Here is a 10,406-nt window from a genome sequence, read left to right as displayed (position 1 = left end):
GTCTCAAATAAAATCTCAAAATTTTGGAAAAATTCACTAATATTCTTATTATATGATTTAATAATTTCTAAAATCATTTCTATCCCTATGCTATACGGTGAAAAAGTGATTTCCTTTATAATGCTCTATTTATATACTTACAAAGAAACTTACTATTTCACCATATAATTTAGGGCTAGAAATAATTTGAGAAGTTAGTTCATCATATAAGAAAATATTAGTAATTTTTTTAGGCTTTTGGATTTTATTGAGGCCTTAACAATTGTTAGGATTTATAAAAGTAGCTTTTTTGGAGAATTTTAGTTTAAATTCTACACATGCTTTTTGGGTGATAGGTTGCACATGGATTATGGAACACGTACAAAAAGTTTTAGAATTTTTTGAGAAACATAAGACTATTTTTTGAATGAATTCAATTAAAATTGAATTTTGTGTGAAATTGGTGTACAATACTTATAGTTTTGTATTACAAATGGCACAATACTTGTAGTTTTATACAATTTACTCTTTAATTAATTGGTAGCATATAATGCCGTGTAAAAAATTACTTTTTTTAGATGTATCTTAGTCCACAAGTGTACAAGTCTGACCAATCAGTAGTGTGTACTTTATGTACTCAGTTACCTCTACATTCTCGGAAAATAAAACTTACTACTTCTCTTGTCATAAATACTTATCGCTGTTGACTTTTTATGATTTTCATAGTGTGTACTTTGTACAACTTTGTAGTGTATACTTTGTGCAACTTTGATCATTATTTTCTATTAGAATATAGTTATAATATCTAATAAGAATATAATATTTTTTGAAAATATTTTTCAAGATATATCTACATATATGATTTTTATGTTTTCAAACTAAACATTTTAGAATCTATTGACGGTTAAAGTTTTAAAATTTTGACTGCATCTTAATCAAAGTGATAAATATTTATGACCAGAGGGAGTACTTTTCTACAGAAATACTAGTATTCCATTGGATGAACATGTTTTTTTCTCTCGTTTTAATATCGGAGATGATCTTTTAAATATAAATTTGACCATGAATTTACACTATAGTTGATTTAAATTACTTGATAAAATATTGTGTTTTTTGAGACAAATCAAGGCATTTGTTACGACCGATCTAAATAATGGAGTAATCAAATTTATTTTAGTTTAACCGCGCACGTTTCAAAACCATATTTACTTTTTGTAATTTTTGCCTAGAGTCTTACACGCGTCAAGCGCTGACAAGTGGGGCACCCGTCTTGCTCCGGATGGGGATCCACCGTGAGCCCTTGCATCGCGAATAGATATGAACAGTATCTTTATTATAGTACCACATCATCTCTTCCATCTAAACGCCGTCGCGTTCGGAGCCGGTGAGGATGTCCACGTCGGCACTTTTGTTGGCTACCGTCCGATTCGCTTCGAGGGAAATAAGGACCGTCCAAACTTGGCTGGCTTCTGAGTATTCGACTGGTCTCTTCTCGAGAGTTCCAGCAGCGTCTTTTCAAGCCCGCTAGCGACCTCTCATCCGCGCTGCCACCGTGATCACCACTGCGTTCGATCCCCGCGCCTCACCGTCGCGATCTCGCGTCTGCGGCCGCCATCGCCGCCTCCACTCCATCAATCTTGCGTCTGCGCCGCCACCGCCATAACCACCGGTCCAACGCGTCCGTTCTCCACGCCTCACTGCCACCACCGCCACCGCCGGCTCCTCTCGACGTGCTCTCGCCACCACAGCCGCCATCGTTGTTTCCGCTCTGCAACCACCACCCCGTCGCCATCCGCGGCGCCCACCCCACTACCCTCCTCCACTCCCACTCCCACACGGCCACGAGCACCACCAGTATAGGCCGCTCGCTGTACCTGCACCGGGCAAGGGAAGCGAGCGAGAAGCATCGCTGCTTATTCCTTGCTTCCTCCTCACGTACACTGTCCTTTTGTTGGTAAGAAACCGTAGCCCTTGTCAAGAGAAATCTAAAATAAAATTTCAGTATAATTTTTTAATTATGTTTGTTAGATCGCTATAGATAAATTTCTGGTAAAATTTGCATATGCTGCCAGTTGTTTTCTTCTCAATTGTGACAACATCTATGCAATTTCAATATATCAAACTTGGGTTGTTCAAATAGAGACTGTTGAGTGAACTTTATCAGTCTCAAGAACTGCTGTTGAGTGCAGCTTAAAATTCAGTGCAGATGTTTACAAGATCAAGAGATGTCATGTAGTCCCTCTTCTCTGAATATTCAGCAGTACCCTTGATACTTGCATGTCACAATCAAACAAAAGGCTGTTCATCCAGCAACAACATGTTTTTGCATCAAAATCCCCCCCCCCCTTTCCCCATTGTTGTATGAATGAATTCATCCTATGGTAGCAAAAAAAACTAATCCGAACTCTAGAAATTGGAATGATCCTTCAAATTTGATTGTTCACTGACCAAGAAGACATCACATTCTACCATATTCTGCTTGAGCACTCTCTGAATGTGTGTTTTATCAAGAAAGTAGTGGCATTATATTTAAAAAAAGTACAGATCTCTGGAAGAAGATTTTGATGTGCTGTTTAACAAACGGCATGTGTGTTATATGCTCTGTATTAAAACATGAACGTTTGCAAAAGTCAAACCATGACTGTTGCATATCCTCTCCACTCTCCAGATAATATTATTGTACCACTTTACATGTCATTTTACTTAATTAGTATTTTCTTTTTTAATTATAATACAGGGGAAATTAATCTATACCTTGGAGGCAGTGATACAAAGAGGATAAGGAAGAAAAAGGCTTAGAAACCAAGGTAAACATATACTCTATATATCAAATATTAACTTACTTGATTGTTGAGCACTGTGTTGCGTCTTACAGCAATATTAACACAGGTTGCTACTATGTGTTCAATTAAAATATCTTTTATTGAATTATTAAACTGTGTCATTCATAAATATAAAATAAACATATTTAAATCTTAGCAATGATACTTATTTGTTTACTCAACTTTATCAGTTCAAGCATGCTTCGATTTGATCCCTTTGGAGGTAATAGTTAACAAAACATTTAGTAAGTTTCGGTCATTTTGGTTTTATTCCATATCAGATTTATCCTTTTACTTCAAATCTATTGCCTTCTAACTACAGATAAGGCAAAAACATTGGTAATGGAAATTTCTTCTTGATAAAAACAAATCTTTTACTTTTTCTATTCAGTGCAAATAATATTTTTGAACAACTGCACATGTCACTATTTAAGCAGGTTTTACTTCTATAATTATAGTGCAGAACAAATTATTATATAGCTAGGAGGCAGTGATACAAGTACAAGAACAACAGGAATAAGGGAAAAAAGGATTAGAAACCAAGGTAAATTTACATTCTATTTTATATGACATAATTTATTTACCATGTACTCTATGTATTATATATTAACTTATTTGATTGTTGGGGTGTGTGCTGCGTCTTACAGCAATAATAACAGAGCTGCTTGCTATGTGTTCAATTAAAATATCTTTATTGGATTATTAAACCATATCATTGATAAATACAAGATAAAGTATGCATCATTCATTACTGAATTCATGGAGGATGGTAGTACAATTATAGGTTTAGAGATTGATATTCCAAAAATAGTGCATTATCCTATAGAGCAAACTTATTTTCTATGGTCAATGAATCACCATGCCACACTTTCACCTCATGAACAAGTTACCTTAGAAGCCATATATCTACTACAAAAAATATATGGCTTCGACATTCTTGACTATAGTTACCATCAAATGTTGTCATGTAGAAAAATGAGCCAATCAATCAACCACATCTCAATAGATGCGCTCAATTTCAGTAGGAAATTGATCTCCACCAACGACAAAGAATGTATGAACAAGTATCAACATTTCCTTTCTGAATTTGCCAATTTCTGTCGATGGTTGTAACATTCAATAGCTAATTGGGCAACTATGTATTAGTTCATTTTTTTTATTTCTCTATTCCTCTATGTACTTTGATCTGCTTAGTAATTTCTCTCGATGGTTGTAACATTCAATACCTTATCTCATTTGCAGATTGACGATGATAGCATGGAAATTGAGCAGACACAGTAAGAGCTCCTACGACCATATATAACAAAACTAAAATTATAAATCTCAGCATTACTAATCTATTCTTTAATATTGTACTCGAATGAAATCAAAACGCAAGGTATCCAGCTTCATCAGATACAACTACAAGTAAGAGACCCTATGTATCTACAACAGCAGTCACAGGTAATTTTTTTTCTCTTTAGTTTTGATGGCACTATAATCATTGGAAACCTAATTGCACAAGAGACTCATCATAAAGACTATACAATTTTCTCATGTAGTACAATTATCATAGATAGTGAGATTGATCTGTATGGTTGTTAGGATCTCATTATTTCATTATCTAACACCATATACAAATTATTAGGATGACCAAAATGAAGATGACTCGGGAAACAAAATCAGCAAGAAGAGCTCTGGTCACAACAAAAAGCCTAAGCAGCAATAAGTTACTATAACTCCACCATCTTCTCTTCTGTAATACAATATTTCTTTTTATCTACATCATAGTTATGGCTCAGTTGATAACTGTATACACAATGCTTGAAACTACTAATCTACTCTGCAAATGAAGAAACTACTAATCTACTCTGCAAATGAATCTTTCTCAGTGCTAATTTGATGTTTTGCTTGGTGCAAATTTCAAAATGAGTGTTTGTGCAATGAAAGTATACTTGACCAAAGCAATTGCTATAATTTCTGACCTCTAGGAGAAATGATGTTGTCTCTCTTTTGATCATATTGCAATAGTTTTTCAATAAGTATCTCAAACCTAAAAAAAGGATTCATAGTACAAACATTGTCTCGAATGATGAGCAACATGATTATCACAACCTAAGGTCAATGCCAACAGCTACCCTTGTTCAACCATAGTGATTTAGTGAAGATAGTGAAATTGGAATTTAAAAATATTTCATAAGCAAATATACTGTTGTTCCCATGCAAATTCTACTTTAACAATTCTCAAAGTTCCTTCATAAAATCTTCCATATCTCCATTTTTCAGATCTCTGTAGATTGATGATTGCGTAGATTAACTTTGATAGTTCATGCCAATTTTCAATTGTAGTTTCTTACAAATGACTAATGTTCTAACTTCATTTCCCGTTTGGTTCAGATTTGGAACAAGCTGCAGAATCATTCGATTCTGACATATTGAAGATGTCTACAAGATAACACTTGGTTCTTTTGTGTTAGTTCCACTTAATTATTATGCATACTTTAAGATGTTGATGTCTTTAGTGTTACCTCATTTTGGACCATGGTGGACATACTTCACAGCTAATGTAAAGCTGATAGTTTTGCCTTTTGGTACGGCTAGACGACTTCAATCCTGTGTATATTTTTTGTCACAGCTAATGTAAACCTCTAATAGTTAGGGCTCTTGGTATGGCTAGATGACTTTGATCCTGTGTATATTTTACTGAACTACCTACAAGACTAAAGTTAAAGATGAGTCTAGCATAACTTGTAAGCTACTATCTCTGTATGTAGTTCTCTCTACCTTTGCGTATGTAATAGAAGTCCTTATACAATCTGTTAAAAGGTTTGTAAAAGAAACAGTATTTGCTCTTCTTACATTAGCGAGGGCCACCCTGTGCGCTAACGGCGCGCTATTTTCTAGTATTACTCTAACTCCTCTCACAAACTGTTCGCCTACGATGTCAGAGGAATTGCTCTCGCTTTGCCACAAGAAACTTCCACTGCAGCAGGCGCGGCGGCGGCGCGGCCACGAGGACCGCCCGTCGCCGGCGGAGGCTCCGTCCGCCTTTTTGAAGCGGCTGGTTGGGAGCCTTCGGGAAAGATGCCACAAGCCGCCGGATCTCGCGGTTATTGGCGAAGATGGTGACATCGAAGGTGAGCACCCACCCAAACTTTGAGCCTCGGTTCATTTTGCTACCTTCCCAATTGCGATGATAAACTACTCGTACGAATCCATCTGGAGATCACTGCAGTAAAATCAAAAATGATCTTTGCGCCTCAACGTTTTGTAATTCGGTGGTAGGATTTATGACCATCTAATCGCGGGATCTCAAAAGTAAGGTTAGTGCCGACCAGTGATTACAAGGACCAAATTATGCTTATTAACGGAAAGAAACAGATCCCCATTGTCCAATGAACTAGTGCTGCGATTTGCAGTACAAGACTTCACATATTTTGCAAGTGGCTGGCTGGTGGGCTGTCTCTGTCACCCCACATGCCAATTTGTCATATATAACAAGCACTTGATCTTAGGTAGAAGACGATGGTTCTTGGATGCATCCATGCCTAGGGGCGCTACTGAGCACTCCAATTCAACACGCAGGCAGCCACCAAAGACCGGGCTGCCAGCTAATGTGAGAAAGACCAGAGGCCGACGACTTCCCGATTCATCATGGTTCCTAATGTGAGAAAGCATACGTTATGGGTAAGACAGGTCAAAAGAGGGAACTCTGTTCCACACTCAAACTTCAAAGCCTTCTGTTGTGAAGGTACAAGAGTGTGTTCATATGTAGCACATGTGAGTATCAGAGTTTGTGACATTGCTCCTCTATACAATCCCTTTCTAACTCGCATCTGTCAAAACACTTAGCTGTATCCAGTTCAGTTCTTGTGGCTACTTGTCCTTATGGAAGGAACAGCAGCATTGTTCTTCTGCTTCTCATTGTTGTGCCTCTGCTCCCATGCTCGGGTCCCTCCGGGCAGCAGCAGCAGCAGCAACGCCACGGCTGGCGACGAGCTCGCTCTCCTCTCCTTCAAGTCCATGCTGTCTTCAGGTCCGTCAAGCTTACTGGCTTCTTGGAGCATGTCCAGCCACTACTGCAGCTGGCCAGGAGTTGTTTGCGGCCGGCAGCACCCCGACAGGGTTGTCGCCCTGCGCTTGGGTTCCTTCAACCTGTCAGGACGCATCTCTCCATTCCTGGGAAACCTGTCCTTCCTCCAAAAGCTGGACCTTCGCAACAACCAGCTCGTTGGGCAGATACCTCCGGAGCTCTGTCGTCTTGGCAGGCTTCAGGGGCTGAACTTGAGCACAAATTTTCTCCAAGCAAGCATTCCGGGTGCCATGGGAGGATGCACCAGCCTCAAGGTTCTGGACCTAAGCAGTAATGAACTCGAAGGTGAGATTCCAGCTGAGATAGGTGCCTTGAAGGATATGATCGACTTGCGCCTTCATCAAAATGATTTGTCTGGAGAGATCCCTCAGTACCTGACAGACCTGCGGTCACTCAGGTACTTGTCACTGTATGAGAACAGATTATCAGGAGCGATGCCACCTACTGTGGGTAATCTCACCAGCCTCCAGCATCTTGATCTTGAGGGAAACATGTTATCAGGAGCTATCCCTTCATCTTTGGGCTTGCTGCCCAGTTTATCTTGGGTCAACTTGGAGGACAACAACTTAAGTGGGTCGATCCCTGATTCATTTTGGAACGTTTCCTCTCTGAGATCGTTCTCTGTCGGCAACAATACGCTGAGTGGAGTAATACCTCCAGGTGCGTTCAATGCTCTTCGCCATCTGGAGATCATAATAATGAGCACTAACCAGTTTCATGGGTACATCCCTGCCTCGATATCTAATGCTTCCAAGATACAGAAACTTTCGCTCAGCAGCAACTTTTTCAGTGGCACTGTTCCTTTGGAGGTTGGAAATTTAGGAAATCTTCATACGCTGCAGCTCTCTGCAAATTTGATTGAAGCTAAAGAACCAAAAGACTGGGAATTCCTGACTGCATTAGCGAATTCCTCCCAGTTAGAATTTTTGCTATTGGGTAGCTGCAAGCTTGGTGGAGCACTTCCTGAATCACTTTCCAATCTTTCCACTTCTCTACGATACATCTCCCTTTCGTACAATGCAATCTCGGGAAGCATACCAAGAGATATAGGTAACCTCATAAATTTACAATTTCTCGACCTCCGGTTCAATTCTTTCACAGGGTCTCTTCCATCTTCCTTTAGCAAGCTTAAAAACTTGCATACTTTCTCTGTAGCACTCAACAAAATGAGTGGGTTGATACCATTGACCATTGGAAATCTTACAGAATTGAATATTTTCGAACTTGTAGAGAATAGCTTCAGTGGTAGGATACCGAGCACACTAGGAAACCTGACAAAGTTGGTGGGACTAAGTCTTTCAAATAATAATTTTACAGGACCCATTCCGACTGAAATATTCAATATTCACACACTCTCTACAATTTTGGATGTATCAAACAATAACTTGGAGGGATCAATACAACAAGAAATTGGAAACTTGATAAATCTTGTTGAATTCCGTGCAGCGTCGAACAAATTGTCTGGTCAAATCCCTAGCAGCCTTGGTGAATGCCAACTTCTCCAGAATCTCTATCTACAAAATAACATGTTCAGTGGTGGTATCCCATCACTCCTGGGTCAACTGAAAGGTCTGCAAATTGTTGACCTCTCAAGCAACAACATGTCAGGCCAAATACCCATGTTCTTTGGTACCTTTAGCACTCTCCAGTATCTAAATATTTCATTCAATAGCTTTTTCGGGGAACTGCCAACAGTTGGCATCTTCGCAAATGCTTCTGCAATCTCAATCCAAGGAAATAGCGAACTTTGTGGCGGCATACCTGATCTGCATTTGCCTTCATGTTCTTCAGATCGACCAAAGAAAAAGCATAAATCTCTCGTGATTCCTATCGTTATTTCTCTTGTTGCAGCAAGTTTCATCCTTGCATTACTCTATATGCTTCTAACCTGGCACAAGAGACGAAAAACAACAACCCCGCCAACAACAATCATGCAAGGGCACCCTTTGATCTCTTATTCGCAGTTGGTAAAAGCAACAAATTGTTTTTCTGCAACCAATTTGTTAGGATCTGGGTCATTTGGGTCCGTTTACAAAGGAGAGCTAGATGATCAAGCAGGTGAAAGTACAAATCTTGTTGCTGTGAAGGTGCTAAAACTTCAGACTCCTGGGGCAGTGAAGAGTTTCATTGCCGAATGCGAAGCACTGCGAAACCTGCGACATCGGAATCTTGTCAAGATAGTTACAGCTTGCCTGAGCATTGATAATAATGGGAATGATTTCAAAGCAATTGTGTATGACTTCATGCCTTGTGGCAGTTTAGAAGGTTGGCTACATCCTGACACAAATGGGCAAACAGAGCGTAAGTTCTTGAATCTGCTTCAAAGAGTGAGCATACTACTCGATGTGGCTTTTGCGTTAGATTATCTTCACTGCCACGGTCCTGCACCTGTTATACATTGTGATCTTAAGTCAAGTAATGTGCTCTTGGATGCTGATATGGTAGCCCATGTTGGAGATTTTGGACTCGCTAAAATTCTCTTTGAGAAAAGCTCAGTTCTCCAACAGTCAATGAGCTCGATGGGAGTTAGAGGCACAATTGGTTATGCTGCCCCAGGTTAGTCTAACATGTATTCTGCTCTATGTTTTACTTCCATGTTTGTCGTTATTGCTCCCTAGTGCTTTATCAAATAAATTTGTGCTGCTAGAGAAGCTTCTAGAAGTGTAATTGTGTAAATTTAGCAACTTTCAGTTTTTTTCCCTGTAACATATGACTTCACCTTAAGGTTTCAATTGTGTAATTGTCATAAAAAAAGTATTAACATTTTGCAAACGTTTCATGCAACAGAGTATGGTGCCGGGAACATGGTATCGACGCATGGAGATATTTATAGTTACGGAATTCTTGTGTTAGAAATGGTAACCGGGAAGAGGCCCACTGATAGCAGATTCACACAAGAGCTGAGCCTCCGTGAGCATGTTGAGCTTGGTCTACATGGTAGACTGCTGGACGTTGTTGACATCCAGCTGTCTTTGGGCCTGGAGAATGAGCATCAGACTGTCAATGACTTTTCACGCAAAACACAGATTAATTGCCTGATTTCACTGCTCAGACTTGGAGTGTCTTGCTCCCAGGAAACGCCATCGAGTAGAATGTCGACCGGAGACATCATCAAGGAACTGCATGACATCAAAGAATCTCTCATGTTGGAAATACAGAACATCATGAAGCAAAGGTGATCCATTCATGGAAACTGAAGCTTGTCATAAATCATAATTCAATCGGAATCTGGATAGCTGAGTCCAAAAGCCTCCAGTGTATGCTGATGGGGGGGCGGTCATGCTTTTTTTTTTTTGGTTAGTTCGCTGAAAATGCATTGGGAGCACCAGCTTGTCAGTTGTGATCGTATTGTTGAGTGTATCATATCTTTGCTACATCCATAGTAGTTGCAACATTTTTCTTTTTGAGGATTCATTTTTGGGGCTCTGGGGAGGTAAACCCCAATATTTACTTGTCAGTGGGAAAGGAATTGCTCTATGCACTTTCCTGATTCTTTTTATTACAAGTCTCTTAACCATTTTTGTTGATGTTCA

The 10,406-nt window shown here is 39.4% G+C and overlaps 1 protein-coding gene and 1 long non-coding RNA gene across 4 annotated transcripts; both read left to right on the top strand.

The window, feature by feature from the left end:
* The first annotated feature begins 1,574 nt into the window (after positions 1–1,574).
* LOC133900877 (uncharacterized) lies at positions 1,575–5,483 on the top strand. The gene is made up of 7 exons (XR_009906605.1): positions 1,575–1,933; positions 2,717–2,786; positions 3,260–3,345; positions 4,044–4,078; positions 4,180–4,244; positions 4,429–4,509; positions 5,178–5,483. It is a non-coding gene; the product is annotated as an uncharacterized LOC133900877 (long non-coding RNA).
* A 217-nt stretch (positions 5,484–5,700) lies between these two features.
* On the top strand, positions 5,701–10,406 carry LOC133900805 (receptor kinase-like protein Xa21). Of its 3 annotated transcripts, none has more exons than XM_062342050.1 (3): positions 5,701–5,917; positions 6,296–9,429; positions 9,661–10,406. In XM_062342050.1, the coding sequence occupies exons 2-3, from the start codon at positions 6,669–6,671 to the stop codon at positions 10,050–10,052; spliced, it is 3,153 nt and encodes a 1,050-aa protein (XP_062198034.1). In that variant the 5' UTR covers positions 5,701–5,917; positions 6,296–6,668; the 3' UTR covers positions 10,053–10,406. The 3 variants fall into 3 exon arrangements, with proteins under 3 accessions (XP_062198034.1, XP_062198036.1, XP_062198033.1); XM_062342052.1 differs by lacking the exon at positions 5,701–5,917 and having other exon boundaries at positions 5,934–7,923; positions 8,104–9,429; XM_062342049.1 differs by lacking the exon at positions 5,701–5,917 and having other exon boundaries at positions 5,934–9,429.

The sequence above is a fragment of the Phragmites australis genome, chromosome 19 (assembly GCF_958298935.1).
Source record: "Phragmites australis chromosome 19, lpPhrAust1.1, whole genome shotgun sequence".
Classification (NCBI taxonomy): Eukaryota; Viridiplantae; Streptophyta; class Magnoliopsida; order Poales; family Poaceae; genus Phragmites; species Phragmites australis.
The sequence above is the reverse complement of the archived record's forward strand: the minus strand, read 5'-3'. Positions and strand labels throughout refer to the sequence as shown.

What these genes read in the sequence shown, in the direction of transcription:
- LOC133900805 (XM_062342050.1), top strand. Translation starts at nt 6,669, where the DNA reads ATGGAAGGAACAGCAGCATTGTTCTTCTGCTTCTCATTGTTGTGCCTC. An exon ending in AATTGGTTATGCTGCCCCAG is followed by an intron (nt 9,430 to 9,660) that starts GTTAGTCTAACA and finishes TTCATGCAACAG; the next exon opens with AGTATGGTGCCGGGAACATG.